This window comes from Cetorhinus maximus, chromosome 3, assembly GCF_964194155.1.
Source record: "Cetorhinus maximus chromosome 3, sCetMax3.hap1.1, whole genome shotgun sequence".
Taxonomy (NCBI): Eukaryota; Metazoa; Chordata; class Chondrichthyes; order Lamniformes; family Cetorhinidae; genus Cetorhinus; species Cetorhinus maximus.
The window spans coordinates 185,438,983-185,452,086 of NC_135881.1; the positions used below are offsets into that span (position 1 = coordinate 185,438,983).

The window sequence follows — 13,104 nt, forward strand, 5'->3', positions numbered from 1 at the left end:
ACAAGTAACAAAACAAAAACAGAATTACCTGGAAAAACTCAGCAGGTCTGGCAGCATCAGTGGAGAAGAAAAGAGTTGACGTTTCGAGTCCACATGACCCTTCAACAGAACTGAGTGTAGTTAGGAGAGGGGTGAAATATAAGCTGGTTTAAGGTGGGGGGGCGGGGGGAGTGAAGTTGAGGGTGGGGTGGTTGTAGGGACAAGCAAGCAGTGATAGGAGCAGATAATCAAAAGATGTCACATTATCTTATATCATTATCTTGATTATCTGCTCCTATCACTGCTTGCTTGTCCCTACAACCACCCCACCCTCAGCTTCTCTCCCCCCGCCCCCCACCGCAAACCAACTTATCTCCTAACTACACTCAGTTCTGTTGAAGGGTCATGTGGACTCGAAACGTCAACTCTTTTCTTCTCCACCGATGCTGCCAGACCCGCTGAGTTTTTCCAGGTAATTCTGTTTTTGTTTTGGATTTCCAGCATCCGCAGTTGTTTTTTGTTTTTATCTACACAAGTAGACATTCAGCAAAAGGCACACCGCTTGTGGTTGGTTTCCTGGATAACTTCTCTGTTCAAGGGGAGCCGAACCTCTATCAAAGTCCAAGTTATAAATGAGACGCTTGCAGAGTCCAGATTTGAGATCCTGCTGGCTCAGCTACACGCTGACCAGGTCCGCAGAGGCCTTGCGCTTATTCGTCCTGATACAGTCATCTCTCAAATGTCCATTTTAAAACCTAATACATGTTGTATGTTAGCACTGTGGCATTCTCTAGCGTGATTTGAGGCATGAGGCTTCACATTCGTCCTGGGTATCAAACCGATTCTTGTTTCCTCCGCATCCACTGTACCAGAACCGGGTGCAGCCCTGCTGAACTTGGTCAAAGTACCACTTCACAACATAATTCTGACAGGTCCCTCCATCCTGATTAAGCAAGCACACATCTGGAAGGGAACAAGGAAACAAATTAAAGGAGTTTGTTATGTCAGAGTGAGTTACCAAATTCATAATGGTTTGGATTTTGCGATCAACTTACACTAAACCACAGACTTTCTATGGGCATTTGCAATGGAACTTATAACTTGGACTTTGATAGAGGTTTGGATCCCCTTGGACAGAGAAGTTAGCCGGGAAACCAACCACAATTAGAAATCAAAAACTGATTTCTATAAGGGATCTGGGACCTATGTGAGCCTGACTGAAGAATTCTTAATGAGTCACTTACGACCTAAACTAGGAAGTGCGAGTTAGAATATTTAATTCAAGGTCAAATCATAAACAAAAAGTGAAATAGAGGGGGGATAAAAATGGGATTAAAAGAGATAAATGAAAATGAAAGATAAATAAAAACAAGAAGTTAAGAAGTATTTACAATTTTTTAACTGCTCCAGTAGTATTTGGAGAGATGGTGGCACAGTGCTAGCATCACTGTACTAGCAATCCAGAGGCCCAGGCTAATGTTCTGAGTACAAGGGTTCAAATCCCCCATGGCAGCTGATGGAATTTAAATTCAGTTAATAAATCTGGAATTGAAAAGCTAGTCTCAGTAATGCTAACCATGAAATCATCGTTGATTGTCATAAAAACCCAACTGGTTCACTAATACCCTTAAGGGAAGGAAATCTGCCTTCCTTACCTGGCCTGGCCTACATGTGACTCCAGAACCACAGCAATATGATTGATTATTAACTGCCCTGTGAAATGGTGTGGCAAACCACTCAGTTCAAGGGCAATTAGGGATGGGCAAAAAATACAGGTCCTGCCTACATCCCATGAAAGGATAAAGGAAAAAATAAATAAAATCTGAAGGAATGAGGCTTCACATTTGGAAAAGTTTGTTTTCAGTGCCTGAGAGGTTTATTTCGCAGCATTAAGATGTACCATGCTAGTAAAAATCTACTTACACTAGAATGGACAAGCTTTAACCTTTGCTAGTGAGTTTAGTGGCCATCTAGTGAGCTAGCCCACGCATTCTATGGGGAGGACTTACCCATGTTAGGCAGGCCGTGCGGGAGTGGGCCTGGGTGGGGACCCAATTGCTGCCCGCGATCGGGTGGGCGCTGCCATTTTACGTGGGTGGGCCAATTAAGGCCCGCTCAAAGTATTTCTCGGCTCCCGAGGATAGCGGGAGTGGGCGGGTGGCGGCGGGCATGCACAGACTGCTGAGTCCAATGGCAACCCAGCAGCCTGTTTAAATGAAGGCCTGGCAGCCTTTGCAAGGATACTCACAATGGCCAGGAGAAGAGCACAGCAGAGGACTACCGTGCATCACGCAAGTCCAGAGGGTAGGCCAGCGGGGCAGGCCAGGCCGGAGGGTAGGGCAGCAGGGCAGTGTGCCCCTCATTTCTCCGACGAGTGCCTAGCTGCCCTCCTGGAGGAGGTGGCAGTGCGGCGGGAGGTCCTGATTCCGAGTGATGGGAGGCAGAGGCCTCCCCACCTGACCAAACGTGCAAGGCAGGAGATGGCCGAGAGCATGAGCTCCCATGATGGGGTGCGGCGCATATGGGGCCAGTGCCGCAAAAGGTTCATTGACCTCCTCCACTTGGGAAGGGTGAGTACCATGTTGGCTCGGGTCACTTAATGCAGCCGTCATCTTTTCCCCCCAGCCGCACCCCCCAAACCCTCCACCCCGCAACTCTGAGTACAGTAACGTGGATCCCTCGCTGGATGTGCCAGCAGCTATTGCCCATGCCTAGTTCACCCTGAGAGGGTTGAGCTAGGATGGGTTCTGCACCCGCAGCATGTGTGACACTGACACCCAGAGTATAGAATAGGGGTGAAAGTCAAGGATCTGCACCTAGGAATAATGCGGTGAAGCTGGCGTGCCACGGGGAGGTATGTTTGGCCAGCATTCAGGTCACCATGTGTGTCCCAAAAGCCAAGGCACTGCTGAATGCTCAGTGATTGAAGTTAGCAACATGGGTTGACCATTGATTATGGAAGGATGGGTGCATAATGATCCAAGGGACCGGCGTGCAAATTGACATTGTCTGCACTGTAACTAATCAAATGTCCTTGTTCTTCCTTTCAGCATCACCGGAGCAGAGGAAATCCACTCACCAGCGTCACACCATCTCAGCCAGGCAGGCACCAGTGCAGATACTAGCACCTTGGTGGGAATTAGATCTTTGGCTAGTGTCCTGGGGCATGGCAGTGAGAGCACTTCACACTCGCTTGAGGTGCGGGCAGAGACAGAGAGTGCCCAGGGCGCCAGCAGTCAGAGGACTGCTGGGGCCAGGTACATGCTCGGTCGGTGGCCGATGATGTGCCTCTGGAGTCGCCTGTGAGGCAGAAAATGCTGGAAGTGCAACAGGGTCTGCGGGAGGATCTGGCGGAGATACATGGGACTATGTGTGGCATGGTGCCCATGCTTGAGGAGTCCACGTGGAGCATCACCGAGCGCCATGCTTCATCCATGGAGACAGTGGTGACTCTCGTAGAGAGGCTCCTCCAGGAGAACAATCAGGGCCTCCTGGGGTTGCACTAGGACCTGCAAGCCCTCACAGTGACATTGATCTCAGCTGGTCATTGCCCGTGTGGGAGATGGTTTGGGCACCAAGTATCCCAGCTCGGTGCCAATCCATCTGCGGTGAGCAGGGAGGTCCGAAGCAACCTCACGTCATCGAGCAGCTGCCTATCGTCCCCGCGGGCTCCTCTCAGGGCGCTCCAAATGAGGGCAGCAGCTCCTCCGCCCCTCTGCCAGTGACAATGGCATCCGATGAGGCTGCGACAACTGGGGAGATGCCAGCTGTGGAACTAGCCGCTCCCTCCCAAGTATAGCCATCAAAGGCTCCACAGGCCAGAGGACGGCCGCCAAGGGCATCAAAGCCAACAGGACAGCACAGTGAGCAGGCTGTCTCAGATGCCAGTGCCAACGAGGGGACAGCACCTAGACGTAGCAACCATAAGCGTGAATTTAAGGCACCTTAGGCACACCACGGATTTCTCACTGGTGCTTTTATATTGGCCCATAGCCCTTATTGAAGACTTGGTGTGGTGTCCAACATTTTTTTTTGGTTTATGAGGTTACATTTGTTCTCTCAATAAATTTTGACATGTTGCCATGCCTCAGGGTGATTCCTTACTTCTGCAAGTGGACGGGAAGTCATGATGTTATGAGTGAGTTGTTTGACATTGAGCTTTATTGACAAGGGCCTTAGTTAATGTTACTATCCAGGCAGATTTAGCACTTAGGTATCGAGTATGGAGCCCGCAGCCCTGGCATGTCCTGGAGGTCCATCTGTTTTGGGTTAGCTGAAGGTTCTTTGGATTAAAGCCTCCCGGGTGTCCCTGCCTCCCTGGAGAATGCCCGGGTCAATGTCTACCCCCTCAGCGCTCTCTTGTACGTACTCATCCTTGGACTCACTGCTGGACTCATCGTGTGCATCCAGAGCAACTGCGTCTACATCTTCCTCATCCACTGCCCCTTTCCAGCGCCAGATTGTGGAGAGCGCAGCATGCAACCACCATCAGTGATACATGATCTGGGTGGAATTGGAGCGCACCCCCTGAGTGGTCCAGGCATCGGAAGCGCATCTTGAGAAGACCAATGCTTCTCTCCACCACAGCCCTTGTGGAAGTGTGGCTCCTATTGTACCGCTCCTCAGCCTCTGTTCTTGGATGGTGGAGAGGGGTCATGAGCCACCTTTTGAGGCGATAGCCCTTGTCATCCAGCAGCCATCCATCCAGCCGGGCTGAAGCACTGAAGAGCCTCGGCACCTAGGAGTGTCTGAGGATGTAAACGTCATGGGAGCTGCCTGGGTACCTTGCACAGACTTGCACGTTCAAGGAGTGGAATCTCTTCCTGTTGACCGGGCTGACCTGCTGGCACTTTGATGGCCGCATGTGTGCAGTTGATTGCACCCTGGAAGCGGGGGGAACCCAGCAATCACTGCAAAGCCTTTGGCTCGCTCTGTCTGGCTGGCCTCATCCCAGTGGTAGTGAATGAAAGTCAATGCCCGCCTGAACAGAGTGTCTGTCACCTGCTTGACACAAGTGCAGACAGCTGATTGGGAGACACCGGAAAGATCACCCACTGACCCCTGGAAAGTGCCAGAGGCATAGAAGTTGAGGGTATCTGTGACCTTTAGAGCCACTGGCATGGGGTGCCCACCCACACAGTTAGCGGAGATCTCAGGCCCTATCATCTGACAGATATAGTTGACTGTCTCCCTTGAGAGATGGAGCCTCCTTCGGCACTGCACCTCAGACATATTGAGGTAGCTGCTTTGCCGCCTGTATACCCTGGCAGCAGGATAGTGGCATCTTCTGCGGACCCTTCTACCTTGGAATTCCTGTTGGCCCTGCGCCCCTTGTGCCTGCACCTGTCCTCCCAAAGGTGGCTCCCCTGGAGGCTGAATGTGGGCACCTGGCCTCCTCCCCCTTCTGGCCCTCCCTTCCTCCTCAGAGGAACTGCCTCCAGTGGAGAGCACAACTCCCATTCCCAGGCTAAGGGAAGGCTTCCTGAAAGCTGCAGGCCCCAAAAATGATCTTTATTGTAAAGTCCTGAGCTGAAGGCTGTTACTCCTGTCCAAGCAGCTGGTATGAGTTTTGTAGTATTCCTGCTCACACAGGCAAGTATCAGTAACTTTCACACTTACATACCTGAAAGATAACATTCACGACCCCACTCACCCCTCTTATCCCGCCCATGGATGAGGTTTATACAAATGTCTCCTACCCGCCTGCCCGTGCGACGTCCTGAAGATCGCACGGGCCCCGAAAAGTTGCAGTCAATTGTTGTCTTAAAGGGCTTTAACTGGGTGATTAATTAATGACGGGCGTGCATCGGAGAACATCGCGCCCCCGCCCACCTAAATATCGTGATGTCGTGCGGTGACGTTAGGACGCTTGCCCGACGTCACCGCGCATCATTTTATGTGTTGGGGTACAGGTGCCCACCCCCGCAAGCGAACGGGAAAATTCTGGCCTATGTGTTTTAATGCTGAATACCAGTGTGGTGAAACTTCTGGAAAAGCAAGACAAGTTGGACAGCAATTTCATGATTTTCACATTTAACTACATATGTGCGGTCACTATAAGTGACCCTTGTCACAAGGGTAATTTACCCTTTAATAACGATGAATGCCAATACCCTACACTGTTATTTTTACTGCCCATTAGTTTAACTGGCAATGAAGTCTAAGTCTTGGGAACAGTGGAAAACTACGTGAAATTAGACAAAATCTCTTTTTGGTTTGATTGAAGAAGGAAAGAACATGCATTTATAATGCACCTTTTAAGACCTCAGACTATCCCAAAGTTTTTTTCAGCTAACTTTTTAAAATGTAGTGACTATCATAATGTAGGAAACACAGTAGTCAAATTGTGCACAGTGAGCTCCCACAAGCAGCAGTGGGATAAATAAACAGATCACCTGTTTTAGATGTTGGTTAAAGGATAAATATTGGCCAGGACACTGGGGGAAAACGCCCCTGCTCCTCTTCAAAATGGCATTATGGGATCTTCTATTTCCACATGAAAGGGTAGAGAGAGCCTTAATTTAACATCTCATTCAAAAGACGACAGTGTAGCACTCCCTCAGCGCTGTAGTGCCTATCTATATTTTGTTTTCAAGTCTCTGGAGTAGATCTTGAATGCATGCCCCCCTGACTCAAAAGCTGAAGTAAACAATTGTTTACAAATCAAGTCTGATTTTAGTCAGAACATTCACAAGGCACACATTGGATGAAACCCTGAAAAATAAAATTAATGACAGTATGATGGGAGTCACTAAGACCCTCTTTGTGAGGGAAGCTCCCCAATGCCTTGGACAACAACTATGAACAGCTGTTCCTGATAACATGAAGTCCTGTTGACACACTTGGGTCTGGCCAGCTTATCTCACTCATATGTATGTGCAATGTGTTTTCACCATCGCTGACCAGGCAACACTGATGGTGATACATGTCTTAAGTGTTACTTTGCAGCAATTGGGACATTCATGTAAGTGAAGCTACACCAATATCATGTTTCTAATATCATAACTGTGCACACACAAATCATGCACAGCAAATGCATTTAAACTGTTATTAAAAAAAGCTGTACAGAAATGTCCCATTGAGGTTACCATCATTTGTATCTGTTGTTCTCTCGAGTTTTGTTTCCTCTGTAAATTCCACCTCTTCTTCGAATTCTTCCTCCTCCTCAAATTCTTCCTCCTCTTCAAATTCTTTCTCCTCTTCAGATTCTTTGGCTTCTCGTTCCTCTATAGCTGATCTGTGAAAAGCACATGTTAGAAACATCTGCATATAAGTCAATGAAATATATATTAAAAATATAATCAAGCATGTTCAAAAAGGTGTTGCCTTTGAAAACATACACTGTTTCTTGAGATTGAGATGATGTTTCTTGCCTAGAGACAGCTAATGCAGTTCTCCGACATTCCCTCTGTAAAACTGGATATGGATATCTGTTGATTCTAACTGTAAAAGTAAATTGTTATTAAAACACTGTGTAACACACTGCACACTTTAAAGGTGTCAATAATTATTTTGGCATGCATCAAAATAAGCAGTAATAATTTCATAAGCTCACTAAATTTCATACACTATTTTTTAATTTTCTAATGTCAGCGAGAGTAAAAAACGACTCCATGGAGTTTTGAAACATTCTTCCTGAGCATTTATATGTGATCTTTCAGGAAAATCTGCCTATACCTAAAAATAACAAGACTTTCAAAGTCACTCAAACCTGCAGTGCAGTAGCAGGAGGTGGATTTATTCCGCACGTTAGCCAACATGAGTGTAGTGTATTCTACATCATCAGAAACTTGGACTGAATGTGATCAGTTCAGTATTGAAGATTAAGGAGTGATCTAATTGAGATATTTAAGACAATTAGAGGATTTGATAGGTTAGATAGTGAAAGAATATATTCTCAGATGGGGGAATCCAGAACAAAGGGGCATAACCTTAAAATTAGAGCTAGACTATTTAGAGGTGATATCAGAAAACACTTCTTCACAAAAGGGAAGTGAAAATCTATAACTTTCCCACAAAAAGCTGCTAAGGCTAGAGGTCAATTGGGACGATTCCGCCCTATGGTGTGATTTGATTCAAACTTTTTAAAATATTCCGGGAACTAATAGGGTGGATAGAGAAAAACTATTTCTGAGGAGAAACTATGGCTGAGGAGTCTAAGACTAAGGGACACAGCCTAAAATTAAGAGCCAACCTTTCAGAATTGAAGCTAAGAAACACTTCTACACACGAAGAGTGGTAGAAGATTGAAACTTTCTTCTGCAAACAGCCATTTATGCTAGGCCAATTGTTAATAGTAAATTCGAGATTGACAGATTTTGTTAACTAAAGGCTAGTATGGGCCAAAGGCATTTCTTTCTATTTATTAATTCAAGACTAGCATTTATTGCCCATCCCTGACTGCCCTTGAGAAGACAGTGGTGAGCCACCTTCCCACGCTGCCTTCTTGACCCACTGTAGTCCATGTGCTCCTACTGTGCTGTTAGAGAGGATTTTGACCCAGTGACAATGAAGGATCAGCGATAAATTTCCAAGTCAGGATGGTGTGTGACTTGGAGGGGAACATAGAGGTGGAGATGTTCTCATGTGCCTGCTGTCCTTGTCCTTCCAGGTGGTAAAGTTGCAGGTTTGGAAGGTGCTTTCAAAGAAGCCTTGACAAATTGCTGCAGTGCATCTTGTAGACGGTACACACTGCAGCCACAGTGTGCAATGGTGTCAAGGGTGGATACTGAAGGTGGCGGATGGAATGCTGATCAAGCGGGTTGCTTTATCCTGGATGATGACAAGCTTCTTGGGTGTTTGGAGCTGCGCTCATCTAGGAGTTAGGTCACAGATAAGCATTCATCTTATTGAATGACAGAACAGGCTTGAGGAGCTATGTTTCTATACCATAGCAGTCAGTATTTTACTATTAAATGATACCGGTGATCCAGTGGGTCCAGCCAGGGAGATCAGTTTGCAGCAAAACAGTAATGCTCATGTGACAAATTAAATTAGATTCAGGCTACAATAAGGCCACTATTGATCATAACTTCCAAGAGTGCTAGGTAAATTATCTGCTGCTCATACTCTGAGTATTTTTTCTGCTTCTCTGCTACTAGATCAGGCTGGTCACTGAACATTTCCTTAACTTGACCAACTATTACTCTCCATAACTCCAATATATTTGGTTCTAATTGTCTTTTTAATGATGATCAGATTATCAAAAATTAAAATGATCATTTAGGGAAAGTAATGCTGCAGGTGAGCATTGAACTGAGTGAGGCACCTGATACCTCTTCAAAACGTAACAATATTCTTCAGAAGAGAATGAAGTCACTGTGTCATAAAAATGTCCCTTTGAAAGAAGCTTGTAGAACCTTGCTACCCTTTTCAAAGGTTGGGGTTGACACTGGAAGATAATTTTGCTCCACCCACAATATGTTCAGTGTGTAAGTGTCCACACTTGGGCCTTTAAAATATAATGAATATTTTTATTGCCTACAGCTGCTGCAAGGGAAAACGTAGAAAGACCACACAAAGCACAAAGAAATGGATCATTGTTGAAAGGAAGCAGTTGCACTTAGATGGCACCTTTCACAGCCTCTGGATGTCACAAAGCACATTACAAACAAGGCCTTTTAAGTGATCTACTGTTGTAATGCAGGAAACACCAATTTGCACACAGCAAGGTCCTACATATAGCAAAATTAAAGCAATCAGATATTCTGCTTTAGTAGTACTGGTTGAGTGATAAATAGCAGCAAGGACATCAGGGAAGAACTCTTTTACAAAAGAGTGCCATGGAATATTTTATGTCAACCTGTCAGTGCGGTTTAAAATCTTATCCAAAGAACAGCACCTCCGACTGCACAGCATTTCCTCTGCACTCCACTGGAGAGTCAGCCTAAGTTCTGCGCTCAAGTCTCTGGCGTGGGACTCAAACCTATTACTTTCTGACTCAGGACTGAGTGTACTACCAACTGAGCCAAGGTTGGCACAAGGAAGTCATTAGAATGTTGGGTCTCCTCAGCCATCTTAAAAGATGCTCTCTGCTATGGATTTAAAGGGAAGGGAAAGCTGAAACCTGCAATACCAGAAGGTTGAAACCTGAAAATGCTAATCTTTATTTTTTTATCTAGCTCATGACTGAAAACCAATATCTGGGGAATACTCTATATTAAGACCAAACATGCTGTAATCTTTTTCATATATCATTTCCTTTTGAATCAAGCATAACTTACGTGTGAGGCTTTTCAGAAAGGCTCGTGCAAACTTTTGGGCATATGTCATTTCATGATCCAGTAGACGGCCCAAGTAAATCAAGTGTTGTTCATAAGGAATGCTAACAAGCTCCTCCAGGTCAGTTCCGGCGGCATCCTTTCCGAGGAAGAGTGCAAAGATCGCAAAACCTTTACACTTAGCTTGTAATGACACAACCTTTAACTTCTCCATGTCATAGACACTTGTTTCTCCTGCAAGTATTAAAAAGATGACCTTATGGCGTCGTGGATTCGGAGCACTTAAGAAAACATTATTCAAGGTCCACTCGATAGCATGGCCAGCCCAAGAAGAACCTTCTAATTTCTTGAACGAGTTCTCGATGTATCTCTTCATCAGGCTTTTGCTGCCATAGCTCAAGAACCCAAACTCCAGGTTGACTGGCTTCTGGGCAGATCTGGGTAGGTAACCTGATGGTGAATGTTGCACCAGGGCTACCCTAGCACGATTGTCAAAGGTCCTTGGGCTTCTTGAGATTACAAACACGTCAAGCATTGAGCTGAGGAAGTCCTTTACTCTTTCAAAGTCTGCCATTCTCAGGTTGCGTGAGCCATCAACAACAAATGCAATGTCCATGTTAATTTGGATTGGAGGTGGGGAGATGGTTTGTCGACACTGGACGTTTGGTTCACACATATCTGTGAAGGAACATTAAAGCCTGAAGTTGAAATCCTGTGATTGTAAACTACTGTTTTCAAGAAATCTATTGTCCAACATGCATCTTTGATTTCATGTCTAATTATAACATTTTTGCCTTTGTTTCATTTTAACTATGCAGAACAACATTACATGTTGGGCCAGAACTTTTTGCTGAGCGAGCGCACGCACACCTGACCCACTCGAGCGTAAAATGATGCGCGATGATATCGGGCGCGCGTCCTGACGTCAATTGCACACTCGTGTAATATTTCAGTCGGCGGGCATGCGTGGGTGTTGGCAGCGTGCCTGCCGACAATTAAAAGGCCTATTAACGCCATTAACGATCCAATTGATTTAAATTTTTTGCTGCCCGTCCAACCTTATGGTTGGCGGGCAGGCGAAAAAGCCAGGTGGCTTTTGCATTTTTTGCAAAACCTCATCCATGGGCAGGAGAGGATTCGACCTGTCATTAAAATTTCTTTTTAAAAATTTCATCCGAATTTCTAACACCCGCGCACATGCGAGTAGCTCATGCTCGCCCTCCCCCTCCCCCCGCACACAGGCAGCACTGAGCGCTGCAGCACACGATTCAGGTTGGGCAGGCCTTAATTGGCCCGTCGGCATGAAATCGAGGTCCGGCCCCAATCACGGGCAGCAGTTGGCTTCCCAACCGCCCCTGACCGCCACCATTGAGCCTGCCCGACGAGGACAAAATTCTGCCCAACAAGTACATTTTGTTAAATTCTAATTTACAAAATTAAGTGAATACAATTAAAACTCATACCAAAACAGAAAGTACATAATCGGACTTTGCGTAACTGCTCCTGTGCTTCTTGCTGCTGTTTTGACAACACGACTACTTGAAACATTCTTGTATCATCAACCTTTTTCAGGGAAAAAGGAACAAAAGTTCAAATTTCAGGCACGAAGGTTTGTTAATAGGTTTTAAAATCCAGGGAACATTGGTAGAGAGATTATTTCCTCGTTGTCTAGGTCAGAGACTAGTGCTGACCATTCGATAGATCAAATAATCTAACGGACCAAGAAAGGAAAAAGGGAAACATGTGGGCACAAATATTCACCACAACAGAGAGCCTCACTGTCATGGCAAAAATAGTGGAACTGCCTGAAAATCTTAAATTGGAGAGGTAGGGTACCCCGGTGAAATTTGCCTTAAGATTTTAATCACAGCCCCAGAAATGTAACAAAACAAATTCCAACTGTCCACCCAAGGGAGTCTCACAAGGCAATTATTTTTGCCCCTACTGATATTGTAAACAAACATGGTAATAAATTATTCACAACTTAGCCCCTTCACATGAATGCCAATGACTGTAAATGAGGGGCCCATGCTGCCAATTTGTCCTTAATCAAACCACGTCCACAATGTTGAGAGTGACACGTCAGGATTCAAACCCTATACATGCTGATAAGGTTGAATATTGCAGCATATATGTAGATATGGCATCACACGCATGAGGAGCCCATAACTGTACATTAACAGTTCTTTGAAAGAACTTGCACACTATCCATTCCAGTCAATGGTCCAGTTTCTGACGTGGATGACGTGCAACATTCCTGGCTTCCATATACCTCTGCTTATGGTACCAAAGTGTGTTCCATGACACCTATTCAACCAAAGTAATGGACACAGCAGACAATGATACATGGCCTCTTGAGCTGTGATGCCTACGCCTAGGTCAATGTGTAACACTGCAGTGCAGATGAATGCCTTGCACCCAACACTCCTGTTGAGATGCACTTGATGCCCAGCATCTGTTTGTGGAGTCTGATCATTGAGTCTCCCTTAAAGTCAAGCTTGGATGGACAATGAAACATACAAGGAGCATCTCAGTGCTTGAGCTTTTGACCTCTGAAATCTTATGCGATACAGCAGAGAAGGAAGAAGCCCTCCAAAGCATCACATATCAGCCGACAATCTTGATCCTGTTGATGGCACGTCAAGATGGACCTCACCATGCCACACTCATTATTACTGATAAGAACTGTCTTCATAATGCTACCATTCTTTTTGAGCTCTCTACTGTAAAAACACACACTGAGTCATGTACCAGTGTAAATAAATATATTAAAGAAGTACGAGTGTAACCATTGGTGCTCTAGGTGAGATAGCGCCCTTCACTCTCACACTCATACAAAGTGCTGTATGTGTTGCCTCAGAGGTGGAGGCAGACTGCTCACTTCTATGTCTAAATGACAATGAGG

The 13,104-nt window shown here is 45.7% G+C and overlaps 1 protein-coding gene across 1 annotated transcript in view; it reads right to left on the reverse strand.

Annotated features, from left to right (window-relative positions):
- Positions 1–769: 769 nt before the first annotated feature.
- The window catches only part of LOC144674395 (collagen alpha-6(VI) chain-like), a 113,510-nt gene continuing 101,175 nt past the window's right edge, over positions 770–13,104 (reverse strand). Inside the window, exons 30-34 of the mRNA XM_078535792.1 lie at positions 11,663–11,762; positions 10,203–10,877; positions 7,320–7,422; positions 7,068–7,216; positions 770–942 (exon numbers count right to left, since the gene is read on the reverse strand). Of these exons, the coding sequence (XP_078391918.1) occupies positions 770–942; positions 7,068–7,216; positions 7,320–7,422; positions 10,203–10,877; positions 11,663–11,762 (1,200 nt within the window). The remainder of the gene's footprint in view (positions 943–7,067; positions 7,217–7,319; positions 7,423–10,202; positions 10,878–11,662; positions 11,763–13,104) is intronic.